Below are 14,674 nucleotides of genomic sequence, written 5' to 3' on the forward strand. Positions count from 1 at the left end.
ACTGGGAACAGCCCCTGGCCCAAACTGTTCTTTGAATCATTTCTGTGAATCTTGGTGCTGGCCGAGACAGCGAGCCGGCTAACTGTTGACTAGGTCTCTAAGAAAAACAGCGTAGAAATAGACTTCAGCCCTACATCTCATGGCAGGTGCTTGTTTAAGCTCTCTGAAGGCACCCTGGGGCCTGAGAAATGTCACTTGTCGATTCATCTCCATGATAGATCTCATGAGCCAGCCTCCCTCAGGAACAAGTTGTGTTTGCATTGGTGCAGTTTTTATGCCATGTGAGCCCAACATGCACCACAGGTGCTCATAAGGCAGGATCATCCCTGGCCTAAATCTGGAGTGTGGTGTTATTTTGAACAAGGCCAAGCATCTCTCTGAAGTTTAATATTCCTTGAAGACTTCTAAACATTAGTAAAACAAACTAGTCCCTTCTGTGTTGATGATACTTTGTCTTGATATCATATCTAATGTCAATGATGAAGATGAAAGAGCTCTGATGATTTTGAAAACATTATAGACAAGTGTAGTCTTCAAAGAGGTTAAATACTAGGACTATTTAGCATTTCTGAATTATCCCGTGCTCTGGAAAACAGACCGGTACAAAAGTAGTAAGGCTGAAAGTGAGATCAGTGGAACAAAACAGAAACAAATATTTTTGTTCTCAGGCTTGACCATTGCAGAAGGGAATGATGAGATATGGACAACAGAGACCTGCCTTCACCAATCTAGGGGATTCCCCTCCATTTATATGATTCTTTGTGCAAAAAATGGATGCTATTTTATACTTCTACGTTTTGGTTGCTAGGTGTGACAGGCCAGGCCCTCAGGCAGGAAACTCCTGCTGTCCAGAGCGGGATTATACAAACTCCAAATGGCTGACACCTACACAACTTGCCGTAGCTTCCTATACAGCCAGCTGTGCCTGCAGCAATAACAGGAAAAAAATCAAGAGGTTAATAAAACGAAACGAGCAGGAAGCATGCAGTCATCAGACTTTCTAGTACTTCAGTCTATAGAAGTAACCCGCGGCTGGCCTGACTTAGGGACCTAATCCAAAAGTCATTGAAGCCCATGGAAATTCCACTTCAACGGATGTTATTAGACCTCACTCTTCACTATAATGATACGGGAGTACATGGAGAGTTCCACCTTCCTTGTACTCACACAGTGCTGAGCTGCAAATCTCTTGTTTGTTACTGCTAGCTGTGAGACAGGCCTGCCACCAATAACTGCAGATGTTCCAGAAAGGATGAGGAGAAGAAAGGAAAGTTCATGGCTGCATCCCTTCTCCCATCCCAGCCAAGTGAGGTGAGCAAATGTATGCTGGTGTGTGCTTTTCCACAGCCTTTCAAAACACATAGTACTCAGCTACCTACAAAGAGCTGGAATAGCAGAATGGAACCCATTGTTTAGCAGTTTGGGGGTTTTTTGATTATTTTTTATTTTTCCTTTGTTCCTTCTACAAAATTCCAACACAAAGGTCAAGCAGGAGCCCTTAGCTGGAGTTGAGAAAAACCACCTGAGCATGCCAGGAAGAAGGCAAGAATTGGGCAGGGCTTGCTTTTTCCAGTAAGGTGCTAATTTAAACGTCTTTTTCACTTTGGTTTCAGCTACCATGATTTTCAGCCTGGCATATTAATGTGCCGTGTGGCATGGGGACCATTCAGCCTTTCACTTGTGAGTGCCATGACATCTGTTTGCACACAATTAACTCACAAAAGATAAAAATTGCCTCGACGCTGCCCCTGAAAACAAACCCCTCGCTCAGGTCATACAGACTCTTTAGCATACCACTCAGCTCAGCCCCCTGCACCATGCTAGGCACAAAGCTGGAATAACACAGTTCCTCCAGCATCACAGAGAAAGTATCTCACAGCCTGTTTATTGCCATTTGAATCCTTATCACTAAGCGGTTCAGCTTGGAGTCCTTGATTAATTTGTGTTTATTTTATTTTTGTTCTCGTTCAGATGTGTTATCTAAGGTCAGTGCAACTTCCCCTGTCCCCCCATTCCCTTTTAGCCAACTCTCCCATGAAATATTGTTGTGCCTGGGTGTGTGTTTCTTGAGGTCATTGTGTGTTTTATGTCTGAAACAAACATTGTCTGATCATCCAACTTATTACGCACTACTCAAAGGTCATGGTTTATGCACAGAAAGGAAAGCTCTTCTGTTGTGACTGAGGAAGAACAAACTGGACAGTCACTGAAAACAAGAGGTTTTAGCCCCAGAGATTGAAAAAAAAAAAAAAAAAGCTCAGTGGCTGTTTGAAAAGGGTGGGCCAGGGCTCAGCTGCTATAAGCTACTGGTTCCTCCCTCCACCTGTCCTTCACCTCCACAGACCTCATGGCACCATAGACCTTTCATCCACAATACCTAAAGGGAGGCAGACCTATTTAAGCCACAGGAAAATGCTGACATGGGGACAGCCGAGCTTAATTATGCTCAAAAAAAGATACAGGCCAGTTGGAAGGACGCAGAGCAGAACAAGTCCCAAAGAGGTGGGAGGACTGCTCTGCTAGATGACATAGGACTCTTCAGCCTAGACAGCTGATGGGGAATGTAAAAGTGGTGTGTGCTGCTACAAGGTCACGGAGCAAGTGTGCCATCCCGTTTGACCAGGAAGGAGCAGACCTTACCCTGATGCGTGGCAGATCCAAAACAAGCAAAGGAGATGTAGACCTCCTTGCTCCTGGATGTTATGGATGTTGGATGCTCTCCCAGGTTCCCTTAGAGTTTACTTCATGTTGCGGAAGCTGAACAGGCCGTGAAGGGCTGTTAAACACCAGGGTCTTGCCTTTGCCTCCAGGAGTCCCTGTACGTCTGACTGCCACAAGCGGAAAGGACATTCTGCAGGGGTGCTGCTACAAGCTTACCTCGCTTTTGTAAAACTCTTCCCTAGGGCCTCTGCCGTGGCCCACACTGAGTAAGAAGCCCCTGGGCTGGAGGATCCTGGGATCCAACCAAGCGCGGATCTGCTTATGGCATTAAGCAACCAGCACTCATTGGAGAGGCTGGGGGAACGGTGTCTCAAACAGAGGAGCAAACCTCTCAGAACTACGTGGTCTTCCAATGAGGCTTGAGAAAGCCCTAAAGCAGAATGCAGGAGGCCAAGCACACAGCGGGCTCAGAGCCTCAGTGACCCAGGACGTGTGTTACAGCCCTAGGAGAGGGCCAGGAGCTGAGGGTATGGGCTGACATTCACCTCACAAGGAACTGTGGTGGCCGAAGACAAGTTGTAGCTGCAGAGTAGGTCGTTGTCCTCTTCTCGCTGATGCCACAGGGGTGCTCACCTCTGCTTCTGCACAAGGGGGACCACGTTCCCAGGCACAGAATACAGAAAATTTTCAGCCAACAGGGATCAAATACCTGTGTCTGGGATGGCTGCATGAGGTTGGATAAGTCTGTGTATTTCAAGACAGAAGTGCTTGTTTCAGCTTGCAATTCTGCATTCATAACCCCTTACCAAAGAAGGTCTCCAAGGTGGGTGCTTCTTTAGTTCCCCTCATCAGTTATTTATAGGCATGGGCAAGATCCCTCTGTGCCTTTCCTTTTCCAGGCTAAGCAATTCCAGGTCTCTCAGCCTCTCCTGGTATGACAGATGCTCCAGCTCCTTAATCATCTTCATGGCCCTTTGCTGGACTCACTCCAGTATGCCTATGTCTCTCTTGTACTGGGGAGCCTGGGACCTGGACACTATTTCAGATGCATCCAGAACCAGGAGATCTTATCATTAAATCTGGTACCAAATGAGGAATGCTGTTCCAATGACCAGAAATAAGACATGGCTGGGCAGGCTAACAGAGGCTACCAAATGTCTCTGCCTGTAAGAGACAAGAGAATGGAAATCTGGGAGTCAGGACAGAAGGATTAGGTGGAATAAGCCAGGTCTTGCTGAGTGACATGAGGTTACCTGACCTAGGGAACCCAAGTAATGAATGACAGGGCTGTGAGAGTGTCTATAGAAGCAGTCTGGCCACCAGACATGAGCTACCAAGGGATTACACAGTATGCCAACAATGTACTACTTCTGGCTCTGGTAGAACCAGGTGTCTCAGCACCACGAGGCACTGGTAAGGCCATAGAAGCCGTGAGCTACATGGGCATCATCTCCCCGCCAAAGATGGAGGTACCTGCTCTTAAGAAAGGTTACTCTGCAGGCTTTTCCTATCCTAACATAGAGAAACGGCTGTAAGCAGAGGTGAGCTTTGCATGCCAGAATACCCTCACCAATCAAGTGGATTGCTGTTCTGCACTGACAAGCAGTAAGTCCAACTGTGAACTCTTCTAGGAGGGCTAGGGCAACATTCCAGGGCTGGCTGGTACTGTCCAGACTAAGTTGAAATGCTCATGGAAAGTTCTGTTGGCTGCTCTCAGAGCATTAGGAATGCTTGAAGGATATGATAATTTGGCCATTCGGCTGGGTAGTATTTTCTGTGCTCAATTATCTGGCTGAATTTCCTATTCCAGCTACTGTGCCTTGCAAACATGAGTCTTGCAGAATTATTTTCTTCTTGCAGGAAGTCCTGCTTGGTCATGGTATGATTTGAGCCTGATCTTCAGATAGCTGGGACTAAATTATTTTAGTTTTCCATGTAGGCTATTTGAGTATGTAAAAAGTTCATCACCAATCCACAGGAAGGCTTACAGAGGAATAGAGGAATTTAGTCATAGGTCAAGAAGGAAAAGCATATACTTCATAAACGAGGATGGAAAATGTGACTTGATGTAGAAAAGGGTGTGAAGCAGAGCCCTTCTCTGGAAATACCATTTTGGGGAAACCCTTGTAAAGGCTGTAGATACAGTTCACCTCCTCTGTGCTTAAACCAGTGGGAGTGCTGTGCTGGAGAAGTCCAGAAAGGAATTCCTGAACTTGTCTAAGACAGATATAGCAGGTCTGAGTGCACAGATCAGTGGTCTTGCATGTTTCTTCTAAATCTCTTTGAACGCCTTCATTGCATAGAAATTGAAGCAGTGTAGAGAAACAGGTAATCAGAAGAGAGAGGTCAAAGAACAACCTACCTGGGGCTCCATTGCCACAAACTAACTTGGAGGCAGAATGAAGGGCTCTTTTCCATGTCAGCAAATTTATTGCCTGTTCTTAAAAACCTCCACTGAAGGGAACTTTGCAGTTGCCCTGGGTAGCCTGATTCAGTGCTTCTAACCTTTACAATTACTCATTTTCCATAATCACCAACGTATTTATCTTTACTTTAGATTGTGTCATTTCACATCATCCTTCACCCAGCTATTGCTGGTGTTCTTTACCAAGTGGCAGACTGTTATTTGTCCTTAAATGAATCTTGTCCTAGCTAAACCAAATGACCTTCAGCCTGTTCACAAGGTTGTACTCTGCTCATGTTGTAGCATTCACATGGCTCTCCTTTGGATGCTCTCCAATACAGCAACACCTGGACGCAGCACTCCAGCCAAGGCATCAACAGCATCAAGTAGAGCACTTTTGTTACCTTCCAGGTCTTAAACTAAATTTAGTTAATAAGCTTCAGAATGAGACTAGCTTTATTTTCAGCGTCATCATGATGAGTGGGTTTAGGTAGCAATTTGCTAGGGCTGCCTCCAGATTCTTTTCTGCAAGATTGAAGTGAGCGAGACTATATGAAGTCATGTGAGAGAGAGAGAGTAATTGAAGCCCCAGGCATCACCAGATTCACCCCAAAACCTTTTATCTTGAAATAATCTGCCTATAAGTTCCATTATGCTTGCGATTCACCTTGTACTTCCATTTCTAGGACATGTCTCCGAGAGGCTGACCATGCAAAACTCAGACTCAGAAATACTAAGAATAGCAAATGCTTTAAGAACCTGAAGTGTTCCAGCTTCTGAGAGGTTTTGCCGTCTTTTTCTGAGTTTGTGATACAAGTAACAATGGGATTTGATTGCACAAAATTGCTGAGGTTAGATTCTAGAGACAAGACTGAAGTGGTAACAGCCAGGATTGGAATGAAGATGGATGGGTTAAGAGGGCTGTATGTTGTTAACTTCATTTCTAACTTGTTTCTACATTTAGGTTTGCTTTGAATGGTCTCTCTCAGGTTGCACCTATGTAGCAACATTACCCTGGTCTATTTTGTTCATACCAGGTGAAATGTGTTCACTTGCTTTTATAATGGCATGTTTCCAGTAGCTCTGCCTTGTTTTGGATAAGAGCTCTTTGTTCAGAGCAGATATTCTCTAACACACCTTTTGCTTGCTTTCCTGGGTCTGTGATGGCTCTCTTAAGTTCAGTCTCAGATGTTTAAACTCAAAATGTTCTGGGGCTGAAACTTTAAAATCCAGGAAGTTCACAGTTTCTGGTAAGATGACAGTACATGATGAATGCGTACAGGAAAAAACAGCAGGATGATCAGGACATCCCCCTGTACTCACATACCAAGCTGATTACATACCCAATGCTCTGACATTGTGCAATTTTCATATTCTCCTGGAAAGTAAACCAAGATTTCTCATACCTTTTGGCTGTAGTTTGGTGATATAGTATCTTCAGCAGAAACCCTCTTTTAAGGAATCCTTTCCCCTTGCTGACATTCTTTCCCTTTCCTACATCCCAAAGTGCTGTTGGTTAAAATTGTTGAAATCCACAGAAAAAAAAAAAAAAAGAGGGGGTTTTAAATCAGATTTGTGTTTCAGTCCAGGGCTGGCAATGTGGAAGGTGTGGATCCACCACAACTAACTCAGTCTAAGCCAAGCCTAGCCTCCTCTTCACCTCACCCTCCGTGCTGGCACTGCTGCTTATCTAAACTTGCCAGGGGACAGCCGAAGGAGCAACACTGCATGGAAACACAAAGCTTTTTCTGTAGGGATAGACCATGGACTCATGCTGAACTGCTTGCCAGGGCAGAAAGGAAGACCTCCTTCTCCTTACCCTCCTCTTCCTTTCTGCCAACCTCTGTTTCTTCCCCCTTCCCTGCTTGGGGCCATATATCTGCTCCTCTTCTTGCTCTGGACCTGGCATTCACTGAGCCCTTCTCTGAGCTAATTAAACTCACTCAGATGAAAGCAAGTTAGATGTCTTGGGTTTTGTTTAGTTTTCTGCAGGGACAGTGAGTTAAATTGGCTGAGAGGGGTCTGAAAGACACCAGCACAAGGCCAGCCCATAAAACCTGTCTTCAGAGAGAGAGGTGGCTGCATTTAGTGCTATAGATGTAACCTGGATTTTCTGCTTGTTCAGATTCCTGAACCAGCTTGGGTGGGCAATAAACAAGACAGGTGCCATTGCAATAGTGGGGACGGGCTGTAAGGGCAACAAGATCATCAATCATGCCAATTTAATCACCTTAAAACTGCTGCAGAATGGCAGGCTGAGGGCTGACTCACCATGCTGTGGGGAGTGGTGACCAGCTTTGCCGAAAAGAGAACAGGGATAGGCTGTGCTGCTGCCAAAGACAATGCACCCGCAAGATGGCTGATTGAAGAGAAGTTTACAGTCACAGAGCATCCCTAGCAAATTCTGGCAGCTGCAAAGCCTGCAGGGCAAACTTTGCTAACCACGTATTTTGCTCTTTGTGACTCAGACCCAGCAAGAGGCAAAATGTGGTGACATGCCTTAGGGCTGTTAGGAATGGAGCAACCAACACTCTCACCACAGACAGTTGGTAGAGGATTGATGACCTAGTCCAAGCTCACTGTGATAGTGATACAAAAATGACCTTTGCTACTCTAGAGAGGTAACAGCAAGGGCAACCTAAACTATCCCCATGCTGCCATGACAGCCATCCCTCCTGTTCCCCTGAAACAGCCAATTTCAGCTGGCAACGTGACCCTGTTGTAACTTCTGGACCAGCCCCAATGTCACAATTCCTTAATTTGGGAATTAGTGTAAAAGTGGGAAACTTCTTATCAGGCACTTTATTGACATTTTTGCGTCTGTGTTACTTCCGTGGTGTGACAGTGAGTGGCATTTACAGCCTGACTCAGTTGTCTACCTTGGAGACTTGTGCTGTTTTGGGATGTCCTGGTGTGTCCCATGTGGTCTTCAGTTTCTGCAGAGTGGCTGTGGAGATCCTGGGGCACATCTGCCTACTCCATGAATCTATTGCCTCCCTATGGACTTCTTACGAGAAGTCAGGATCTCGACAGGGACCGTTTCCAGTCAGGGGAAGAACAGCAGCTTTTACCATAGAGCTGCCTCCTGAATTAATCACAGTTCCAAAAACAATCCCCCACCACATGAGTTTAATGCCAGACTTTTCCACAGGTATTGCACGAGCTCAGTGAGTCACTGCCTCATGCACAATGCTGTGGAAACAAATTCCATTGATAAACCAGCTGTAATCAAACCCTGTAGAGAGAGGGTCACCACTGTTATTTTGACAGATGTCCCCTGTTTGTGCTGCGGGTTCCCTGCTCCAGCTTTCGTTCAAGGTAGAAACACATAGAGCACATCAGTTTCCCCTCGTTTCTGGGAATTTCATGCTCTTCTCTACCTTTCCCAGTAGCCATCAGAGCCGTAGGTCTGCCTCTCTGTGCAGCTTCTCCCAGGGTATCTACGCATGTTCCCTAGTGCCTCCCAGGTCCAGCCCACAGCAAGCATCCTGCCAGCTCAGGTGGGAAAAATTTAGGGTTTTCCTCCCTTGTTATTTAAATCAAAGCCCACAGATGTTCTGCCATAGCTACAAAACATGACTTTACTGCTTTCAGTACTCAGCACCTTCTTTTGTGAGAACAAAGCAGGTGAGTAACAGCAGCAGAACAAGTTACTCCACTTGATAATCTGCAGGTAAGACACTGAAGGATTTAGATCAGTGTGTGTGTGTGTGTGTCTGTGTGTGTGTGTGAGAAGTAATGTGTTTTACCTGATGAATGGTATCAGGAAATATCTACTCTTAAAACGTCTTCTGGGTTTTCTGCAGCGGTATCTCTGGTCAGCCTCACACTTGAAAGCTGAGCACAGGCTCTGGAGGTGACATGTTCTCCTGGCACTAATAACATGTTCAACTAATTATACAAGCTCCTGTGTCTTAGTTTCCCTTTGAGAGAGCAGCGTGGTCTGTACTAGAAAACATAAGATGTTTAAGATGGATCTAATTAGAAGGTCACAGAATCACAGAATGGTTTGGGCTGGAAGGGACCTTAAAGAACATCTAGTTCCAACCCCCCTGCCACGGGCAGGGACACCTTCCACCAGCCCAGGCTGCCCCCAGCCCCGTCCTGCCTGGCATTGAGCCATGCCAGGGATGGGGCACCCACAGCTGCTCTGGGCAGCCTGGGCCAGTGCCTTGCTACCCTCACACCAAAAGATTTCTTCCTTATATCTAATATAAATCTACCCTTCTTTAGTTTAAAACCATTTCCCCTTGTCCTATCACTACCTTCCCTTGTAAAAAGTCCCTCTGCAGCTTTCTTGTCAGCTCCCTCTAGGTACTGGCAGGCTGCAACAAGGTCTCCCTGGAACCCTCTCTTCTCCAGGCTGAACAACCCCAGCTCTCTCAGCCTGTCCCCACAGCAGAGGGGCTCCAGCCCTCTGACCATCTTCGTGGCCTCCTCTGAACTTGCTCCAACAAGTCCCTGTCCTTCTGCTGTTGGGGGCCCCAGATCTGGACGCAGTACTGCAACTGGGGGGAGCGTGGGGGAGAATCACTTCCCTCTACCTGCTGGCCATGCATCTTTTGATGCAGCCCAGGGCAGGGTTGGCTGTCAGCGCACATTGCTAGGTCATGTTGAATTTCTCACCCACCAACACGCCCAAGTCCTTCCCCTCAGGGCTGCTCTTAATCCATTCTCCACCCAGCCTGTATTTGTGCTTGGGATTGCCCCGACCCATGTGCAGGACCTTGTCCTTGGCCTTGTTGGTCCTCATGAGGTTCCCATGGGCCCACCTCTTGAGTCTGTCAAGGTCCCTCTGGATAGCAATCCCTTTTGAATCATGTGAGAAGGTAAACGATATTATGCCTCTGGGTATCTTGTTTATTTTCTAGAACATATGTGATGGTAGCTATTGTGCTGGGTGGATTTGCAAGAAAGGGTGTAATTATTTTGCAACATTCATGAACAAGAGAAACTTAGAGAAAAATTGAAAAGAAGGTCATGTAGGTTACCGATGTCCTGGGTTTAAGTGAGACCTTGCTATTTACCTCTAGGAATCTTCTGCAATTTAGTTACCTTTAAACAACAATTTTCAGCCTGAACGCTGTGGAGAAAAAGATTTGGTACCAAACCTGGTTCTTTAGCTCTCTGAGGCTTTACAAGTCAAAGATACTTATTGCCTCCCAGGAGACAGTTTGTATGAAAAATGGTGAATGTGTTCACATAGCCACACATCTTCTGTTTTCCCAACTGGAAGTAGATAGATATTTGATAAATTGCTTGCTGAAAAATTTACAGCAATTCTTTTCTCAATGAGAAATTAAATGAACGATGGGAACAGCCACATTATGTGAGAAGAACATTGACGTTTTTCCCCATTTGCAGGTTGATATTTGTTTGCTAGTTTTCTGGCTTTCTAGATACTGGTTTGGGATTTGTGGACTTCTAATTAGCTGTCAAAGCCTGAGTAGCAGCATGGTTCTCATTTACATGAGTGGTCCTCTAGATGGTTTCTTATGTATACAATTAGTAGGGTATTTGGTCTCAGCTACACGGTTGCACAAAGGGTGCATTTGAAAATAGAGGCTGACCCACAACATTTAATATGAATGCAAGTTTGTGAACAGTGCAAAAGATGCATGCAAAACTGTAGCAGATGCTGTTTAACTTGATCATAAATTTTGTTTAATGACCTTTTTTCCTTTCTATTATCTGTTTCATCAACCCATTACCAACGCAACACAATTTCTTTGTACAGATTAGGCTATGGTACCATATGCTGTGAGCATATGCTGCATACACAGTGCTATCAGAAACACTTGTTTTGTTAGTGTTTGTATTATTGTCGTGTCACTCTTTCAAGGACTTGTGTCACAGCTTGCAACTTGTCCATGTTTTTCTCTTGACCCATTTGGATCTGTCTTGGTCATGGTATCAGCCAGATCCATGGAATTCTTGAGGCTGTCACAAATGGATGATGTCTTCAAAATAGCAAGATAGTCTATTTTGTAGAATGCTGGATATACTGATGGACATGCCCAGGAAACCCAAGAAATTTTTCCCTGTCTTCGCCCTGCTCCCCCCCACCCCCAATTCTGCTAGCCATTCTTCCATTGGATTAAAAAGGCCTGTAACGGTCTTTTTTTTAAATGGATTTTGGGGTGGGGTGGCAAGATATTCTGAATCAGTGAGATGTCTTGCTTTCTGGTTATGCCCATATAGAAGCGTAAGAGTAGCCATACTGGGTCAGCTCAAATGCCTAGATAGCACTGTCTTCTGGTTGGTTTGTTTTTTTCTCTCTGTTGCCACCCTAGAATATCTTAAAATTAATTTACCTTTTTTAATTTCACCTCAGAATTCAGCTGATTTTTCTTCAGACCCCATTTCTGGGTGGTGACAGTCGGTTCAGAGTCCATCACAGAATACATATATCAGGATCATTTCTTTCTACCTTTCACTTAGCAGTGCCGAATTTCATGACCCAGTCGCTCAATATCTTATGATCCCTATGCAGATCTTCACAGGCAGACTTTGCTTTTGTTGATCTCAATCATTTAAAGTTTTCCACAGTGTCGTATCACTAATCACTGCCTTTTCCACGTCACTTGAGAACAGAGGGTAAGACACAGGCTTACATGCATGCTCCTGCAGAGCTCTGGTGATGACATCTCTCTGTTGGAAAAGCAAATAATTTCTTCCTACTTCTGTCTCTTGTCTTTTAAGCAGATCAGTATCCAGGTGAAGTCTCACCACAGATAAACCTCTCGAAGAACCACCTTTGAGGAGAAACCCTGACAAATCCCAGCTGGACACCCGTGTTGGTCACATCAAGTGTATTACTTGGCTGTTAGCTCATTGCTGTCATTTGTACATTAACGAGGTGAGACCCCAGATCATGTTCATATCATAATTTTCTGTCATGAGCTCTTCTGGGCAGAAAAGTCACAGTGAAGTGCAGTGCCTACTTGGGAGCACCAGCTCTGATATGCAATGTCATTGTCAATGTTCATCATCATCTCAGGAGGTGCAGCTTTTCTGCTTCACCTAGAGATTCACACTCTCAAATCCTGTTGTATGAACAGCCTTTTCAATCCAAAAGATCGTAATTTTGCAAAGCTTATTAGTTTATTCAAGGTGATGTTGCTCACTCAGGTACTGTTCAGTACTATTCTTAAGAGTTTTCTCTCAGTGCTTTCCTTCCTTAAAATGATTTTCACAATCTGCTTGGGTCTGCTTTTTTCATGTAGCTGTCTACTAGCTTTTCATTCTGGAGCTGGGAAGTGCTTTGTTAGGAATACTCAGAAAGTGCATATTCCTAGAAAAACGCATATGTTTTATGTATTCTTCAACTCCCTTTCTCTATTCTTTCTGGTTGCATAAATATGTCAGCATCTGTTACAAGGGTCCATACGTGTTTTGCCTCTCTCTTTGTTTCATTGTCAGATCTACTGCATGAGTAGGTTAGTTTTGATATTAATGAGCTGGAGAAGGTTGGTTTTTTTCTGGGTTTTGATTTCAGGCACCACATGTATTCTGGTGTGTCAGTATTCTTGCATTCTAGGTTATTACTTGTTAACTTCAGTGCAATTAATGGAGATGTATAATAAAACTCAAAATTACAGTTTTTTTCGGGAGATATCCACTCCTGATTATTTCTTTGTTAGCCAAGGGGTAGCAAACATACAGAAATCTCTAGCTGAGCCCACTACGTTACTACAGCTCTCTCCAGAGTGGGACATGGCCAGCAGCAGAGCTCTCCCTGCTGCAACGGGACAGGCATGCACGTACAGCAACGTTTCTAACTATTCCCTCACATTCTGGCTCTGCATTTGCCAAGTATCACTATGAGGAATATTTGAAGATCCAAAGTCAACTTTTTTCATGGCAGATGAATTTCTAGCACCTCATTTGTCCCTGTTAGGAATCTGCTTAGGACTCTGCTTTTTCCAAGCAATTTCTTTCTCCCTCCATTTTGAGCAGGTACAGACAACGTGGAAAAAAAAGGAGAGATAAGGGAAACAGTGTGGTGATAGTGGCAGAGGAATAAATACAGACCTTGTTCTGTGCTCTGACTTGGATGGAGTAAACAGGCAGAGTGTGCTGAAAAAGTGAATGTACTGCTTTTGCAGAGTGTGCTGGTATTTCCTACTGTGAGTCATCTGAAAATTCCCTGGTCATTTTTCTTCGTTTTCTTTTCAGGCTGTACAGAAAGTCACTGGGCAAAATGCTGTCCCTGCTTACTGCAGGTCTGCACTGCCTGTTTCTACTGGGCACAGCATGGTGTCAAGCATCGCAGGACTCAAACTTTGAGCCATTCATCCAATATGTGGTGAGTATCCTCTCCCAGCCCCACCAGTCTTCGCTGGGTCTGTGCCTGTAGCTGCGATAGCTCTCCTCTGCACCCACAAAACCTGAGAGGGAGTCAGTAAAGATCAGGGGGGGGAAACTGAACCCAGAGTCTCCCCACCAGTGTGTAAAAGAGATGGAGAAATCCAGGAGCTGGGCTCTTCCTGCTTCCCAGTCTTAAAGCCTCTCCAGAAGCAGTGGAGAAAAACTCATGGTTTCTCACTTGTGTTAATCTGCAAGGGGTTTAAATTGCTGCCGCCAGAGCTAAGCCCAGGTAACAGTGATGTGGCCATGGTTCCTGGATGGGATTCACCCATCCGCTAAGAGAAAGAAACCAAATAAATCTTGCCTAGATTGGCATGTCAACCAAACTAGCTCAGGCACAGAGGTGCCTACAGGTAGGTTACAGGAGTATCAGCACTGTCTTGACAGCAGGACAAGTACACGTGACCAAAACGCCACTTTGGAGTCACTGGTGTTTTCAAGTTGTGCTTGGACCCAGGCTTCACTTCAGTTTCCCACTTTTTCAATAACCCCCACATACCTTTTTTGCTCCATCAATAGTGCGAGTTACGGAAAGCCATTTTCTGCTTTGTCCTGTGTGTGGGTTTGTTTAACAGTTTCTGCACACATAGTCCCTAACTAGAAAGGCAAAAGGGGAACAGAGAAAGAAAGGGGCTGACCAAATGGAAGTTAATATAGACTGGTAAAGAAAACCAGTCTACAAATCTACCAACTCTTGGTCCATCACAATTATTACTAAACCAGAAAACACTTCTTTTGTCTTCCACGTTATGAACCCTATCAAGCCAAACGGATTCTAACATTGATGTTCAGCCCCCAGCACCACAGGGACGGTAGCTCTGATGGACAGAGTAGAACACAATGTGCTTTTTTTGAGCAGGTTGACAAAAGGAAAGGGAACATGATGAGGAAGGTGGAACTCCTTAAGCTGTTTCTGTCACCATCTCCTGTCTTGGCAAACCAAGATACAGCTGGTTCCAGCAGCTTCATCTTCCCTTTGGCAGATGTCTAGTAGTGACCAAGTATCTTGTTTACTCTGGTTTTTTCAAACTGCCTCCATCTCAGCACTTGGATGTTTTCGTGAAAAGAGTAACACCTTATTTTTTAGCACATGGTACACCCTGCCAATGAGTCATTATTTAATGGTGTGAAATATGTGAACTATTTAACAACGTAACAATACACTGCAGTTGTTTGGGAGAATAATTGGGAAAAAAACCCACCTCCGAGTCCAAACTGGGAAGAAGACATGGGTCACCG

General features: G+C 44.9%; 1 protein-coding gene across 2 annotated transcripts in view; it reads left to right on the top strand.

Moving 5' to 3' along the window:
• Positions 1–11,772: 11,772 nt before the first annotated feature.
• ADGRF5 (adhesion G protein-coupled receptor F5) overlaps positions 11,773–14,674 on the top strand; it is a 30,097-nt gene continuing 27,195 nt past the window's right edge. For both annotated transcript variants that reach the window (XM_037392413.1, XM_037392414.1), the window contains exons 1-2: positions 11,773–11,924; positions 13,244–13,373. In XM_037392413.1, the coding sequence (XP_037248310.1) occupies positions 13,269–13,373 (105 nt within the window). In that variant the 5' untranslated portion in view covers positions 11,773–11,924; positions 13,244–13,268. The remainder of the gene's footprint in view (positions 11,925–13,243; positions 13,374–14,674) is intronic.

This window comes from Falco rusticolus, chromosome 6 (genome assembly GCF_015220075.1).
Source record: "Falco rusticolus isolate bFalRus1 chromosome 6, bFalRus1.pri, whole genome shotgun sequence".
Classification (NCBI taxonomy): domain Eukaryota; kingdom Metazoa; phylum Chordata; class Aves; order Falconiformes; family Falconidae; genus Falco; species Falco rusticolus.